Source organism: Pocillopora verrucosa, chromosome 7, assembly GCF_036669915.1.
Source record: "Pocillopora verrucosa isolate sample1 chromosome 7, ASM3666991v2, whole genome shotgun sequence".
Taxonomy (NCBI): Eukaryota; Metazoa; Cnidaria; class Anthozoa; order Scleractinia; family Pocilloporidae; genus Pocillopora; species Pocillopora verrucosa.
Window position 1 is genome coordinate 5,631,632 of NC_089318.1, and position 17,320 is coordinate 5,648,951.

The window sequence follows — 17,320 nt, forward strand, 5'->3', positions numbered from 1 at the left end:
AAAAGTAACTGAGAGAAGTAAGAGAAGTTCGTGGACAAAGCAAAGCTTATTTTAAGTCAAGATGCTTTTTGAATACAGCATAAACTAAACACTAGGAGCCGTGGAGTGCCTTAAATTTGTTTGACTACTCGACACCCGCTCACGTTAAACCTGCCATTTCCTCTAAAAATATCGCTGTTCTGTTTCTAGCACGTGAAGTCAAAGAACGATGAAATATACTTCGAGAACCAAATTACATATCACTCTCCGTGTGAAACACAACAAAAATATCGTTCAAAGATTTTTATTTTAAGTCAACAATTTTCAACTTTATCTCTCCCTCTCTAGGACAACTATTTCTTTTCACCGTCAATAGACACAAAACTGTTGAAACTTCACAACTGGATAACTCATAGAACAGAAAATCAATATTCAATATAAATAGATAACTAGATAACTCTTGGAACAGAAAATCAATTTTCAATATAAATAAAATACCCTGACAAAAGTAGCATGGAAGTTTCAAACAGTCTTTTTCATTTAAATTCATGGCAGAAAAAATTTTAAAAAATATTCAATATTATTAATAAAAATTCACTTTATACACAAACAATCGAAAGCAGACGGCAAGATGTTTTCATATAGACCCATTTCAAGCGTGACGTCACATCACGTGACATTGCGAACTGGAGGACAAGCTTCAGTTTGTTTACAACATGGCGGCGAAAGCGACTACGAAGCGAGGGTTGTTACCCGGTTATTTTGAAAATCTACAGCAGAAAGAATCAAAGGAAAGGTATCTCGAAAAGCTAAAGTCTATCGAAGGACAAGATCCGTACGAAATTCCGCGCAAAGAATGGATCAATTCCTGTTTGAAGTTTCAAATAATACCAGCTTCCGCGATTTCGGAAACTTCATATCTCAGCCACAATTTCATGTATACGTTGTTTTACACGATCCCTCGAGGCGATTTTCTCTTCTGAAATTGAACAAGCCAAACTACTTTCCAGTTGAGCGTCACAAACTTGAATCAAACAATCACAACGGCCAATCAAAACAAAGGAAATATAATATGGAGCCAATGAGAACCCCTAGTCATAACAAGTAACCTGTGAGAGTGGCGGGAAAACGCGGATGACGAAGTCGCGGTTGGATTCAGTATTAGATAGATCGCTTGAGAAGCTGGCGCGACTCATAAAACAATTACCCAATTACTTTTGGCCTCTGTTTCCGAGCGAGTCCTGGTGCTTATACTTTCATATGATTACAGGTTTTCGTTCACATCCGAATTAAACTCATTTTTATACGAAAGGCTGACCACCAGGCCTTGCTTTGAAAAAGAGGCCAAAGGTAATTCAGAATTGGCCTCTTCAAGTCTGGATTTCTCTTAACACTGAATTGATATCGTTCCATAGTTGCATTGTTCCTCTTCACTGGTCAACGGCGTCATTTGTCTTTTCTGCCGCCGACTGGAGTAGTTCCATCATTTCTCTGTTTTCAAAAAGCTCCGCGTTTTTCAGCGGTGTAAAGCCGTAAAGGTCTCGCAAGTTCAAATCAACGCCGCACTCCAACAGAAACTTAACCGTGTTCACATTATTTCGACAAACAGCCTAAAAACAATAAAAAAAAAAGCGAAAAACACGTTAGTATATAACCGTTCGCGTGCGTTCAGCCACTGAACAAACATTATAACAACACGAGGGACAGACGGTTTCCTTTAGTTGGCTCTGAGCTCTTTTACCTCAGTATGAGAGAAATAATCGAACAAACTCACCACATGTAAAGCCGTTCTCCTGTCGTAATCACCAACATTAAAATCAACTCCAGCTAAGTGCCAGGCCCGCAATCTATCCACCTTATCATCAGCGGCAAGGGAGCATATTTCAAGGGCCGTGTTCACGGTGGTGGGCCCTAAATGAGCCCCAAACTCCCTGAGAAGTAAAATGGCCTCCTCGTTATCACTACGAATGGCATCGTGCAAAGGTGTTTGTCCGTGATTATCGAAAACGTGCGGCGAGGCGCCTTTCTCCAGAAGATACCGAATGACTTGTAGCTGACCCTCCAGGCATGCTACATGAATCGGAGTGCGGCCATCGTGACTTGTAGCAGCGCTTAATAAACCACCCTGTAAACAAAATACGAAACAAATTATATGTTGCTGAGAGAACCAATTAGATTGCAAGCGTGGTTCTGAAGCACAAAACACTTCCATTAAAGCCAATATTTCATCCCTGCTTCTTAGCCTCACAGGATGAGTGCTTTTCATCAAAGGCCAAGTCACTAAGGAAATCAATTGTTCGGGACTTAGATCCTCGCCAACGTCAGATATATACCTGTTGACGCAGGTCTTCCATAGCATCAATGTCGCCTCTTCCTGCAGCGTGACACATTAACACTGGAAATAATGCTTGCTTGATGAACCTCACTTCCTGTAATGAAAATATGTGTGACACAGAAAAACAGTAAGTATGCCAATCCAAAAGCCAAGAGCAACCCCGATTTAAGTTTCGTCCGCTACGCACCGTTGAAACACCTAAATAAGTCGTGATTGGCTTAGATTTTACATCTTAAAAGTTTGTTACATTGTACTATTTCCAAGTCAGTTAACTGAGAGTAAAAAACAAATTGAAATACCCAGGGAATGGTAAGGAAGTGCTTCTAAGAGTGAACTTAGAGAAGGTTTCACAGCTGTCTTTTCTTGTCACGCATAGGAGTGTTGCGTAAGAAGCCAAAATGAGGTCTTTTTTCAGGCTGGCGGTGTGTAAACTTTCTTTAACTTAAGTAAGGAAAAGAGTAAGGAAATTAATTATTACGACCTGATGAATGAACTATCGATGTATATAAGTAGCTCAAGAGAAAACTCTCAGTCGCAAAAACGTTTCCGTCGTCCGTCACTTCCAGTCCACTATAATAAGGTAGAAAATACTTGGTTACACCATCCTAGTACAAAAACAAAATCTATATGTAGCATCTTAATCGGGAGATATCAACGAAAACAGTTCTAGCTACTTTCGAAATCCCTTGAAATCACTCAGAAATACCAGGAAAAAAAAAGGCAAAAAAAAAAGGCGTGGTAGGGAGCTTATTACTAACGCAGATCTAAGCTTTACTCACCTCGGTTGAACCGACTTTGAAATGTGAAGCCACTGCATCGATCAGTTCATTGTCCCGCAAAGAAAACTGTTGCATATTTTCGTCTTTGTACGGTGTCAACTCTCCACGTAGATTCTTTTTCATCACCTGAAATCATACAGTGAACAGTACATGCGGGTTACTTAAAAAAAGCTTCAAAGTTCTGGCTTTTTTCTCACCTAATAAGGTAATTTCATTAGGTACTTTTCAATTATTGTTTTCCTTTTCTTTTTTCAACATGACCAAACTGAAGAAGTAATCCTCCATACTTTGAATAGTACGATAATCGGAGTCATTCTCAACACCAATAAAATATTTTCACTGTGATGGGAGTATTTTCCCACCCTCCCCCCCCCTTTCACTTATCTACTCACCCCCTCCCCACATCAGATGTTCCAATCACGACTCTAGCCTCTCACAACCTTCAGTGCAGCTGTCAAAGTTCCGTTGGGTCTGACCAAAACCTAGTAATACTACTAGGTAAAATGATTCCGCAGAAACTCTCTTTTGTTAACTGAAATAACTCCAGAACACTTGCTTGGGAGTTTGACATGATACTTAATCTATAAGGTCATTGTACGTTCCGTTACCAGTAAAGATGACAGTAACATAACAAAATGAGAACCTCACCTCTTTTTTCTCTTCCATTGAGAGCTCATCATGTCCAAGTACATAGGAGAGTTTTGTTAGCGCTGCCTCGACCGTCATATCATTTCCTGAAATCACACCAGCTTCCACCAAAACCTAACACAGAGGCAAATACAGCTTGAAGTTACTGCAACCTACTCGAATTAGAAAATAGATGGAGAAAGTTTCAATTGAAAGTCGAAAGTAATTGCGGGGATTTCGTTTGTATTTTCTTACTACAACGGAAACCCATCCGTTCCTTTGCATCTTGATTAAAGTTTTGTGTAGACGGAAGAAAGATTAGCTTTACAGCTCATTTTTTTCGCAACAGAGTCGCCTTTCTTTTCACCAAACACTCAATTGAATGCAAGCTTAGCAGGCTGGCATCTTGTTAAATATGAATACTGCCCGTTGTTATTTACTTCGCTCTCTAAACATTAGCGTCAAATGTTAAGGGAGTTGCAGGGTGCTCTACAGTTATTTCTCAGTGCGCACTTTGATTGGTCCAAAGAAAACTTACGCCATTCACTCAACCAATCAGATGGAAAACCAAAGCCACACGTGACATGGTCACTCGCGTTTTCTCGCCTTTCTGGCGGTTCGTCTGCTCTAACCCTGAGTTCTAATTGGCTCTTTGTGACATTTATATTTGTTCTGATTTGCCATGACAATGATTACATTGATTATAGCAGTACAACTGAATCGAAATTCTTTCTAAAACCAAGGTCATACCCTGCCTGTTGCATACGAATCCACAACATGACCGTACAAGCACTGAGTACAATTCACAATGATCACTCCGCGTTTAGCCGCAGCTCGTATTTCCTCCAAGAGTTCTTTTCGTGAATCAGGGCCATTACCACTGCCATAAGTCTCGAGAACGACTCCCTCGATTGGAGGCTCTAGAAAAGCATGTACCTGGAAGAGGGGAGAATGGGCAAAGGAAATGAAAAATGATATGAACGATCCAAAGAACCTCAGCTGCTTTTTACCCAATTGTTGGTTTAACCCTTTACAACCTGACATCAGTATGCATATTCTCCAGACATTCCTTGAGGTGCTGATTAAGAGTATTTGTTCAGCAATCAAGAGCCTCTTCAGTTAGTGGTCACTTTCTTTGTTCTCATGATGGTAATGTGCGAATCAGGGGTGATATTGTACGGAGAAATTAGATGCTCATCACTGTTAGGGGCCGGCAAAGGGTTAACAATTTACATGATAGCCTCTATTTTTTCTTATTTTGATTTTAACAATATTGGGGGTCAAATGGTTTACTCAGGTATGTTTTCATGGGTGGGCAAGAATAAAGGAAATAATATCATAAGTTTGTTCTGTTGTCTCACGACAAGGTCACTTGATGTAGAACGCAACGTTTCGACTGCTTGCTGCAAGTCTTCTTCAGGTGATGGGGTCGATTGGTTATGGCATGTCATTATATGGTTGGTTGTGGCACAGCATTCTACATCAAGTGACCTTGTCGTGAGACAACAGAACAAACTTATAATATCATTCCACTACCACAATGAACAACAACCTATTTCATACCAAAAAAGGAAATGATTGCCCACTAAAGAAGCTCTTGATTGTTCATGAAAGTCTCCTTGTCAGCAGCTTGGGAAATGTATAGAAAAAAAGTATGGAGAACATGTATACTTACATTGGGTAAATGGATTAAACTATGGCTTTTTTTTTGTTTTTTTTGTTTTTGTTTTGTTTTTTTCATTTTTGTTGGTTTTGTTTTTGTTTTTTTTGTTAATTTGTTTGTTTGCTCACAAAGGTAATTGTGCAACTGTCAGGGTCTGTTAATCTGCAACTTTGGATAACATTCCTTTGCATAACATTCCTTGATTTGCAGTGCAATATTGATCCAGTCTTGAATGTCTTGATCTTTTGAATGAACAACTACATGACTCTCTTTCATCTCAAGAACATCAACAAACACACGTTTTCCATACTTGCTGACTCTAAGCGGATTAGAAATAAACACAATAGTGTATGGTGAGCCAAATCTCCTGGCCACTTCATCTGCTAATGTTCATTTTACCAACAGACTTGCTAACCTTATTAACAGCTACCACTCTACACTCTGTATTGAAAGCTACAAGTTTGACACCTCGCCATGTCATTATGTTGAGCAAGACATGTTACTCTTGAGGTACCTCTCCCTACCTAGAAGTATAATAAGGTACTGCCTGTCTCTTCACCCGGGAGTATAAATAGGTACTGACTTCCTCCACCCAGGAGTATAAAAAGGTACTGTCTTACTCCACCCAGGAGTACAAATAGGTGCTGTCTCACTCCACCCAGGATTATAAAATGGTACAACCTATCTCAGGAGTACATGAGTTCCGGCAAAATGAAGGGGAACCTGATGAAATGTTAGGTGGTCACCTTTTACACTCTAAAATCATTATGAATATTCCCTATACTGTTCTTTGTACAGTTCTAAGGTGCTGACAAGGAGAATTTGCCTAAAACTCAAGGGCTCCTGTAGTTGTTGACCATCCCCATTATTCTCCTGACCTTAATGTTTGATTCAGGTGTGATACTGTAAGGAGAAATTAAGGCTAGTCTCTCTAAGGAGTTAAGGGGTTAACCTGTAATAAACTTGCATCCAATCCAAGGGAGTGGCAACTCCTAGTCCTTTCACATTACAGAGACTAAGATAAGCCACAGCACCTTGTGAACCATTTGCATTCACAATTACCCTCATGTTTTGCATTTTTCAGAGTATTATACATTTTATTCAGTGTATTTTGGGGTCAAAGTGAATAAGGAGTATTCATTTTGAGAGCCTATGAATGCCAGAAATTGAAATTTTCTCATTTACTCACGGCATCACAATTGTGTCTGACCCTCCTCTGGAATATCATCCAGTACATTGCTAAGGATGTAGTCAACATACTCCACATCATGCATCATGGGGAGCTTCTTCAGTTCTTTCAGTACATTTTTCTTATCAAGATGGAATCCTGAAAAATCAGTGGTTAACTTTACAGGAACAAGTTGACTCCAAGGAGACTTATCAACATGCAGAACATGGGCTTGCACCAAATCTAGATGTAAGCTTTCACGTCAAACTTTGTCACAATCCTTTGAAAATGAAGCAAATACTACCCCACCCAACTGAAATTTTGTTTGTTTTTGTTTTATTAATTTGTTTGTTTATTTTTTTGGTGGGGGGGGGGGGTATAATTGTCACTCCAAAAAAATCCTCAAGTAATGCTATTTTGAGATCACCTATGGTTCTTATCCTTATCACTGTGAGGTAAAAGCACCATCCACTTGTACTGTGCCATAACCTCTCCCATCTACTAACTCACTCTTGAAGACCCCTTGCAAAGCAATCGGTCACATCATATGATTTTATAATTCCTTACTTTGAAATGTTTACCTTCTAGGTTTGGATCTACTTTCCATCCAAGCGCACCACCAGTATACAACAACAAAACTTTACTGTTTACAACATTCTCGTGTGTGATAGGATCCTCCACAGGAACCGTGCCCAGACGGCTTTTCGACGGACTTGAAGAACCACCATCTACAGAGGACGAACTCGAAGACCGCGACTGAAAGAAACTTCTAGACAGCTGTGCATGAAATGATCGCCTATTCAATGCTACATCACCGTCAGCAGCGTCCGAGCTGGAAGTTGACTGCATTGTTTGTTTCCCTGCTGTAGTCGAGGGAAGATGTTTTGTGCTCGACGGTACTGCGCACTTTTCTGAGCCACCTGTTGTAACAACAATGCCGTCATTTTCACCGCATTCCGGAAGTATTTTTAGGCTTTTCTTGGAGCTTGTAGATATTTTTTTAACAGGATCACTCATAACGTTCCGAAATCACCGATAGAACAGTTTGTACGTCGGGTGGGGCGATGACCTTCGATTTCCCGGGAACTCGCCATCTTTGTTAGCTGAGCAACCGAGCCTTATTTAAAGACGTGAGAGGATTGGGAGGTGGTGTAGGTGCTAAAAAAATGGAGAGAAACCTAGAGTAAATAATCATGCAAGGCTGGGGTGTTTAAAGGAAAATCGGTTTTTGAAATGTGTGAAATGTGTGTAGCTCTATTCTGAACTAACAGGATAGGCCGAAAGATGTGGGTCAACCAACACACCTTCGAGAGGCCATCCAGTTACTATCGCGTGCTTTCTTGTCAATTCACGTTATGCAAAATGTTAGGAAGAAGCAGCAATACTGCTCTGGTCGTTTTTACTCTGCCCGCAAGCTCTCATAGGTTGCAAGAGCAGCGAAATCTCTTGACTTGCAGTATCGCGTGATACTAACGTCACGTGCAGTTTAAAGCCTGTAACAAGGAATTGACTAATTATAAGGAATGAGTTCACCATGTGCTGCTTACAACTGCACGCCTGTTCGTTGTTGTTGTTGTTGTTGTTGTTGTTGTTTTTCTTTTTTGTCATTACTTCGCACTCGCATCTCCCAATACATAACCAAGCCTAACTGTCATGGTCGTTTACTCCAAGCGTAAAATGGGGGTAACTTTCTGAAGAAGCTGTGTTGCTGCGTCGGTGGGGGAGTATAACAAGACAATTTGATTTTATCAACTGAGGTGGTAATGTAAATCGCCACCGTGAAGAGTTTAAAAGCTGACGCTTCGAGCGTTAGCCCCAGGCCCTTCGCTCTGACGAAGGGCTAACGCTCGGTACGTCAGCTTAGAAACAATGTACTAATTTCGTAAGTTTAAGCGAAGTTTTCAGAAAAGAACAGAGGAATCATAGTTACCCATAAGTTTCCTTTATTTAGCTTATTCTTTACAAAAATACAATCCTCGCCTTTAGGTTTTTTTTTATCCCATTAAAAAAACAAACAAAAATGCGATTGGCGTTTGTATGAACACGAACACTAACATATAATACTCCCTCAAAATGTGAATAACTAACTTGATAATTTTTATAAATAATATTTATCTGAGCGCATCCAGCCCCCTCCCCCTCACGCTTTTGTTTGTTTTGGATATATTATAAATATATATAAAATATATACAAAATAAATAACATCGTCATATCTTAAATGGCGAAACCCAAATCTTGAGCTCAGTTATCCCTCCAATAAATAACAGCCTTTAAAATGACCTTAAAATAATTTTCCCAATATTGCCAGCCAAAGAGTAATTTTCGAATGAGTATCGCAAAGAAAAAAATCATTCAGGTGTTTTTTAGTGGCTGTTACCGAAAGTCGTTTTCAACATCTCGTTGCCGAAAACCAGTTTTCGATCGTTTTTGTTGCTTTGCCAATCGCGTAAGAAGTAAAAGGCGGCTACCTTGCATTCCTTCCTAAATAAAATGTTAAGTCACTCGCGCGTATTTTTCTTCAATTGAAAACATAGCCTTCTGGCTGTCTCATTTGTACTACGATCCCTTTAACTGATTTTAACACATATTCCTTGTTCAAAAAAAAAAATTTACTTTAATTCTATCGGTCCATTATCCTGTTCCAGGTGTTCAGCTGGTAAAATGAAGCGCAACTGAAACGAGGCGATAGTAACGGATAAGTGTTAAAGAACGAGGGAGACTTTGGTCGGTTCGCGTAATAGCGTTCTCCGGCGACTTGACCCAGGCCTCCCTGGTTTTTTCACTCAGCCGCCTACTTACTGAAAGCTTGGAACAGGCTCTTTTCCCATATTAAAAAAAAACCTGTTAAAATAATTATTTAAGATGATTCCAAAAAACCTGTTAAAATAATTATTTAAGATGATTCAGTTAGAGAGAGAACATTAAACTTCTTTAATCCGCAGTATCCGTCTAACATATCGATAATATTGTGCAATTCATACGACTTAGCATTGTCCAAGGGAGTGCTGCCGAAAACATCACGGAGGTACGGGTTTACACCATGCTCCAGCAAGAAGGCAACAGTCTCTACGTTGTTCCGGCAAACGGCCTGCAATTCAGAAGAAGAAGAAACGTCTAAACCCTTTATACCTTGATAACAGTATGCATATTCTCCATACTGTTCTCTATACATTTCTTAAGGTGCTGACAAGGAGAATTTGTTTAACAATCAAAAACTTCTGTTGGTGACGTTCATTTCCTTTATTCTCATGACCTTAATGTGTGATCCAGGGGTGATGTTGTAAGGAGAAAGTAGATGTTAGTCACTCAAATGGGTCAAAAGGTCAAACCCGGCAGGAAATGAGACCCAACCACTGATATGGTTTCAGCACCGTGCGCATTTTCTTTAAGCCTCTTAAAAAAGGAACCGAGGTAATCAACACAGTCAATCAGAAAAAAAAAAACATTAAATAAACATAGCGCTTGGAGTCAATGATAACTCAAAGTAAAAACAAGAAAACTGCTTGAAAAAAGCGCGGGAAAACGCGGGTGACCACTTCGCGAATGGTATCATTTAGCTTTGCATCTGACTGGTCGAGAAGGAGGACACAAATTTTCTGCACCAATCACAAATAAATGCAAAGGCGGTGAAATCCCAGATTACATTCAAAATCAATTAAGTTTTGAGGGTCGAAAACTTTGAGCGCGTCTTTCTTACTGTCTACATTTTTTCTCCGAACTCACCACATGGAGAGGCGTTCTTTTATCGTAATCACTCGCATTAAAATCCGCTCCCGCGAGTTGCCACACGAGTAAGTCATCCACTCGATTTTTCGCAGCCAAGCGACAAAGTTCAACCGCTGTCTCCATAGAAGATTTCATCAACTGAGCACCAGCTTTCCGAAGCGTTTTAACGATCTCTTTGTGCCGGAATTTAATGGCATCGTCCAGAGGGGAGCATTTAAATCTGTCTCGCACTTGCGTAATTGCGCCTTTTGCCAGGAGAAATTCGACCGCTTCCGTGTTGCCTTCTACGCATGCGATATGAAGAGGAGTCCTACCATCGTAGTCCGTAGTGGCATTTACATCAGCACCCTTAAAAAAAAAGAGAGGGAAAATCTTAGTAGGAAACAGAAAGGGTCTGGGAAGAAGTCCTAACCCCCCTAAACTTTGTTTTCTCGCTCACTCTCTCCACCCTCTCGCTCGTCCCCACAACCGAGAGTTTCCTGGGTCAGAGTAGCAAGTGATAAAAGAGATGAAGGGAAGGCGCTTCGCTGTACGAGGAATGAGTACGAATCAGTCGTGGTTGTGTAAGAGGATCGGTGCGCGACAAAAGCAGACAACATAATGTGCATACCCTACCTGATTAAGAAGTTCTTCCATTGTCCGCACATTCCCAGCACTTGTAGCACAGCTCATGAGCACAGGAAGTAGAGCTTGCCTTATGAATTTCATTTCCTAAAAATAAAGTTAACACTTGTACAAAAAGTATTCCATGTCCTGCTGGATCATTTATTTTAAGATCATAACAATAAAGGAAATGATCACCTACCTATGAAGCTTTGATTGTTAAACGAATTACCCTTGTCAATACATGCGGCTTAGAGGTGGACCGTGGATGCTAACTCGGAGGTGGAGGTCGAGGGGTGGGGGTGGGGAGGGGGGCACTTACAAGAACGTGGGCGTCTATTCGAGGAAATACGGTAACTAATAAAACGATAACCTTGCTGGAGCTGATCTGTAATGACGATGCTACGGCAGCAATGAATGAGTTGTCTTTGAGAGAGAACTGTTCCCTTGTATGAGCGACGGTGAGTTCTCCGCGAATATTATTTCGAATCAACTAAAAAAAAAAGAAAAAGAAGTCACAAAATTATGGCATTTAACAGAATAAAACTAAAACGAAGAAAGACCAGATTGAAACTGAAGTGGTCATACACCTGGTAACATACGCTACCTCTCGTTTCTCATTCAAACTGAGCTCCGTTTTTCCCAACACGTAACAAAGTTTAGTGAGTGCAGCTTCAGGTGTCATGTCTGAGCCAGGAATCACCCCTGCATCTAACAACACCTAATAAAAAAATACGTCACCAATAACAACAATTATAGCTGAGATATTGATACAAATGAATACAGTGGCCTTACTACTGAGGTTTCCTATCCTGTATACCCCTTCTCAATTAAACTCTACCTTCACCTAAATGCGGTAAATTCTCCACTCCAAGCACATTCCCATCACCGAGGGCGTGGCTTTGGGGGATCTGCGCTGTGACCCCTCCTTGTCCCAAAACCAATTGTATTATACAGACTACGAACAGTCCCGCCTTCTCGGCGAACTCCGTTGCGCGAATCAAAAATATCGGTCAAGAAAAGTTGATACTAGCGCGCCGCGAGGAGTTCTTGGAGTGACGTCGATGCACCGCAGCAGCTCCAAGGCGCCCCCGCGGCGCATCGACGTCACTCTAAGAGCTTCCTACGGTGCGCTAAGATCAATTTTTTAAAATTGTTTTCGCCGAAAAGGAGGTACCACTCGTAGTCTACGTATTATCCACAATCATTAACCATTTAGCTCCCAGAAGTTACTAACATACTCCATAACTTCTCATCATAAAATCCATACATTATCAAGCAAACAGGTTGTAGAAAATCTCTATCGTTTTTCTAAATTTCAAGAAACAATTTTTCTCTTCCCCTCCCCGCTTCGTATTCCTTTTGAATTCACGCGCGGCGCAATAACTTTAACCTTGACAATGGAAAACTGACGTGGACATTTTTCGCGTACTTTTAGTTTTGTTTTCGCGGAGTTTTAATCAGTTGTTTTTGAGCTTTCGTTTGCGTAAGTTTGTTACTCCTTTGTTTGGAATTTAAAGAAGTTACGGAATTTTTATTTTAGCCAAATGTTGTGGTTCATTCAACAAGTTTAATACATATTTTCTACGGAGTTTGGACTCTAGTCTCTTTTTTCGTAAATGGATTTTTTACACAGGTGATGAGAAAACTCAAACTTATTCGGTAGAAGTTGTTATCATGATCTAACACGAAATTCTCATGACTAATTTACAAGAAAATGTGTAACATCTAGAGGGGAAAATTAACGATCAGATCTTGGGAGTTAAAGGACTAAAAAAGGTGGTCAGAATGCTTCTAAACCTGAATTCATTACAACCCTAGATTTTTGAGAGGTGACAACGTAAATGTGAAAGAGAAACATGTAACTCTAGTTTTCAATTTCTTACCTTTCCTGTGGCATATTGATCAACCACAGGACCATGGAGACACTGTGTGCAGTTGACAATTAATACACCTCGGCAAGTAGCTTTCTTTATCTCAGAAATAATGTCCTCACGGTTGTTAGGTGCATTTCCACACCCATACGTCTGCAGGACCACACCCAGCATGGGTGGTTTTAAAAATGCTTGCACCTGAGGAAGAGAAATAAAATAAAAAAGGCATTCATCAATCTAACACTTATGTGCATGTGTATGAAATATGTACATGTGTATATTTGAGCACCAAAGATTGTTGATGGGAATTCCATGATTACTGTCATTACTTACAGTTTCAGATGTAATCCCTGGAAAGAGCCTAAGCAGTCCAATGTTGGGATTCATGTTAGAACAAACTGTGAACTTGTTAACACTGTTTGAACGGAATATTGCATCCCACTGCACTGTAAGAGTTAAAGAAAGTCATACCAGGCATGGGAACATCGCAGTCAGAATGTAACATCACAAGACATAACATATTTGACCAGAGGTTTACAAAAAATCTGAAATTATAGAATGGTTATCTCCTAGCAATTGAACTAAGGGATGTGGGAAATATGACTATGGACCACTCAGACAAGTATTTGTAAAAATGTTTAAAGAATTTCATTTATTTTACATAAATCAGGTTGTCTGATAACTAGTTTTTAGCACCTCCAGAGAAATGACAACCGTATACTGCATTTTACAGATGAAAATGCACTTGCACTCAGCAATCTAATCAAAAACATTTCTGTCTGTTTCCTTGAACAAAAGGAATGATTGACATTTTCGTAAACATTTTCAAGGTAAGATGCATCTGAAAGATTCATTGATAACCATGTGACTCCTAGGTGACGAGCATCTAATTTCCTTTACAATATCACCCCTGAATCAAACACTGAAGTCACAAGAATAAAAGGAAATGATCACCAGCCAAAGAAGCTCATGACTGTTAAACAAGTTCTCCTTGTGGTGGCTCCTTAGGAAATGTATACAGAACAGTATGGAGAATATGCATACTGATGTTACAGTTTTAAGGATTATAAATGATTTTACCTTCAATTTTCACCTTCATGGTTACCAGGGGAGGAAGATTTGGGGAGGTGAAGGCATCAAAGCTCCCAGCACTCACTTTGGTGGAACGGTTACCACGATATAAACATCCAGCAAAAAACAGAGTAACCTGGCATAGAAAAAACAAACTCAGTTCTCCCAACAAAAGAGAAATAAAAAAAGAATAACATTTTAGAACAATTGCTCCAGTGATCATAGAGATATGCGCACTCTTATTGGTTAAGGATTGCATCATATCTTGCTATTATCACCCAACGCAAGGTGATTATAGTGGGAGCCCTAATTTCAAAATGGCTGCCTTGCGTTTTGTCAATGTTACCAAGGAAGTGAATGGACATGATAGAAGAAAATTCAATTCCAAAGAGGGCAAAGATGCTATTAAGTTTGGCATAACACTTTCAAAAGAAAGATGTAGAGTTTTTGTTGATGGAATTAAATGAACCTGTTAAATTGTAGAGGAAACTCACTGCTATTTCAATATGAATAACTCTTTAAAATAATTGTAACAGAACTTACAATTTTAATTTAAAAATTAAATGAATTTGCAACAGAATTCAAAAGCACCAGCGCAGTTATACCAAAACAATTATTCAGCTCAGGCTCAGTGAAGATTCTTCGATAATCCCCTCAACTTTGTCTTAGGCATAATTCAACAATGTTCACTTTGCCTTTGGTGAATAATTGTTACACATTGATTTTGTCTCACATTTAAAACCTATAATTACCATTTATTGCTTCCACATTCTCCATAAGGATACAGTATTTTTATCAATAATTCAATGGTGCCTTGTTTACCAGTAGAGATTTCCTTTAACAGAGGCAAAGCTAAAAACAAACCTCAGGAATAATGTAGTGACCAGCAATGACCAATGCACCTAACAGGTTGTCACGACCATCATTTCTCTGCTCATAAATTGGAACCTTGGAAAATAAAAATTCAATAAGTAAACAAGTCATTGATAGACAAACCTAGAGTATCACCATCCTTTCCATGCCCCTTGATGTTTGAAGGGTGGAAAATTCCATCCACTGCAAAAATCTCGAAATGGTAGATAATGTAATAATATTTTTTTTAACACATCCACTGGATGCTCATTCATCTTTTGAATACAATCAATTGCCCTTTGAACAACTGGGCTCTGAACTGTTAGACTACAAGATCAAAACTTAATTCCACCATCATTACACTAAAGTTTCTATGCACAAAGAAAAAAATATACACACTAAAAACTTGACATAATTTTCTGCAGACCTTCCCTCTCACTTTGCAAACTAACTGGTTAATGAAAATTTCAAAAGTGGGACATCTTACCTGTGAACCAGTGAAGATCACAGATTTCCCAAGGTTTTCCAGCATAAATGACAAAGCAGAAACACTGTAGGCCATTGTATCTGTTCCATGTATTACCACAAACCCATCATATCTACTGTAATTGTCTTTAATATCAAGTGCAATTTCCACCCAGTCTCCAATCGTCATGTTTGATGAGTCTTTGAGGGGAAAGTATTCTTTGATGTAATATAATACTCGCACTCCATGAGCTGATATGCTGTTTAAGTAATGGTACGCAACAAGTGAGTGTGCATGTTTGGAGAGCTTTTCTGTGACATGCTAAAAGTGAAGCCTATTAGAAAACTAAAATAATTCTAATTTTAAAAGGGGGAGGGGGGATTATATTTACACAAACTGCTGGTTTTTTTTTTTTTTGGTTTTTTTTTTAAGGATTTCCAGCTCTCGTAAAAGTCTAACTACATGAATGTACAATTAAGATAATTTTTTATCAGCTGCTAACATGTCACCCATTTTTCATAGTAAAGGCCTATGGTGCTTAAAGACATGGTTGCTTGTTACACTTGTTGTCTGCATGGCTTATGTATCATTCTATATATAAACATATTGTTAATTTGAGTCTGGAAACCCATTGCCAATCCCCTGTTAACCATTTTATATGCCCACTTGAATAAATGTCTCTCTTTTCCCATTTATGGCACTATATACTTTTGTCCACTGGACTAACATCAAGTCAGAATATTTAAATAACATGGCTAGCAAATTGAGAATCCAACAAAAGTAGGAATTTTGCACCTTGTGATATATGAAAAATATTACAAGAAATTTCAATAGTTTCATGAGAGAATTTTCCATCAATAGAACAGTCTCTAACTTTAAGATTCTCAGAAGTTATTTTGTATCACCTTCAAATATAATTTCTAGCTGAGAAAACTAACTCCTCTCAGGTTGAAACGTTGTCGATCTTAGAGTGTCTCTTCAACTGAGCATTGTCAAAAGAATCGATGTGGTTTCAGCTGCGATACCGAACAAATTTAACGTTCAGAGGTTTAATCATTGACTTAGCTATGACGTGTATTCCTGAGCAAGTCACGCACGCATGTTGGTAAACAAATCGAACCCCAAAGATTAAGTAAACAATTTTAGGAGCTAAGTAAGCTTGGTTAATTTTGAGAGGCATCGTTGACATAGGTTTCAAAAAATTTGATTACGTAATGGTGCCCACTAAAAAAGGATTATAGAAAATGATTTTGACTCCCGTTTGTCCACGCCGACATTTAAATTAATGAAACAGTTCTACAATGCCTCTATCGACTGTTGTTACTCGATCATTAACATCACTGAGAACACATCGAACACATCAGCGGGGTATGAAAACAAAACATTTATCACAAAAGCCTAAATCATTAAACAGCTGAACACGCAGACATGTATAAACAGACTTACGGCATTGCTAACTCTTCCAGCTGTGAAGTACTGGCAGTGTTGTCACAGCTGAAAGACTTAAGACTTCCTTTTGGTTCAATCTTTGTATAATCCTCATCATACAACATAGGAAGTCTCTTTATTTGCGTCTGAAGGTGGCCAGATTTCGGCTGATATCCTAAACAAAGTAAAACAAAGCATATTTAATTGTATCATTGGGTTATCATACGTTCAGTCTGACTACGTGAGACGCCAGGCAAAAGTTGAGGGAAATTATTCGACAGCCCTTTACCTCCATCTGTTTTCTTCATTCCAATCGTTCCGCCTGTGTATAAAACTAAAACTTTCGTTTCTCGAATTTGCTTTGGCAAGGTAGAGCTCTCCATAACTGAATGCCGTACACCTTCCCGACTCCCGCGCGACTATATCACGCCCGCTTTGCATGACTGATGCATGCGTTTTATTTTTCTGTCGCTTCGACCTTACTTCCTCATATCTTCCATTTTCATTTCTCGACAAAATTTCAACCACCGTATTATATTCTACAATATCAAGTATAACGAGATTATGGTAATATACCGACATAGGGAGTAATGTAATGATGAAAAAAATTGCAGAAAAGAGTTTGCAGTAAACGCTCTCTCAAATCTCAATAAATTATTTTTCGGGGGCGGATAGGGGGGTGTGTGCGGGCCGAACCAATCGTTAATGGTATAAACTGCTGACCATCTTATGCTGCGCCGTCGTATGAC

At 39.3% G+C, this 17,320-nt stretch overlaps 2 protein-coding genes across 2 annotated transcripts; both read right to left on the reverse strand.

Moving 5' to 3' along the window:
- Positions 1 to 277: 277 nt before the first annotated feature.
- Positions 278 to 7,646, reverse strand: LOC131796003 (60 kDa lysophospholipase). Its single transcript, XM_066170089.1, is given in 11 exon segments — positions 278 to 1,589; positions 1,754 to 2,104; positions 2,313 to 2,408; positions 3,094 to 3,219; positions 3,742 to 3,855; positions 4,471 to 4,833; positions 5,082 to 5,211; positions 5,553 to 5,702; positions 6,573 to 6,594; positions 6,597 to 6,729; positions 7,152 to 7,646. Coding segments are annotated over 11 exon segments (2,082 nt in total). The 5' UTR covers positions 7,569 to 7,646; the 3' UTR covers positions 278 to 1,409.
- Positions 7,647 to 8,486: 840 nt separating this feature from the next.
- LOC131795377 (L-asparaginase) lies at positions 8,487 to 16,998 on the reverse strand. Its single transcript, XM_059112979.2, has 12 exons — positions 16,861 to 16,998; positions 16,590 to 16,746; positions 15,165 to 15,402; positions 14,690 to 14,773; positions 13,835 to 13,961; positions 13,088 to 13,200; positions 12,767 to 12,952; positions 11,488 to 11,601; positions 11,254 to 11,373; positions 10,893 to 10,988; positions 10,275 to 10,625; positions 8,487 to 9,639 (listed from the first exon to the last, which is right to left on the reverse strand). Exons 1-12 carry the CDS (start codon positions 16,952 to 16,954, stop codon positions 9,445 to 9,447), a joined length of 1,875 nt encoding a protein of 624 aa, XP_058968962.2. The 5' UTR covers positions 16,955 to 16,998; the 3' UTR covers positions 8,487 to 9,444.
- Positions 16,999 to 17,320: the final 322 nt, after the last annotated feature.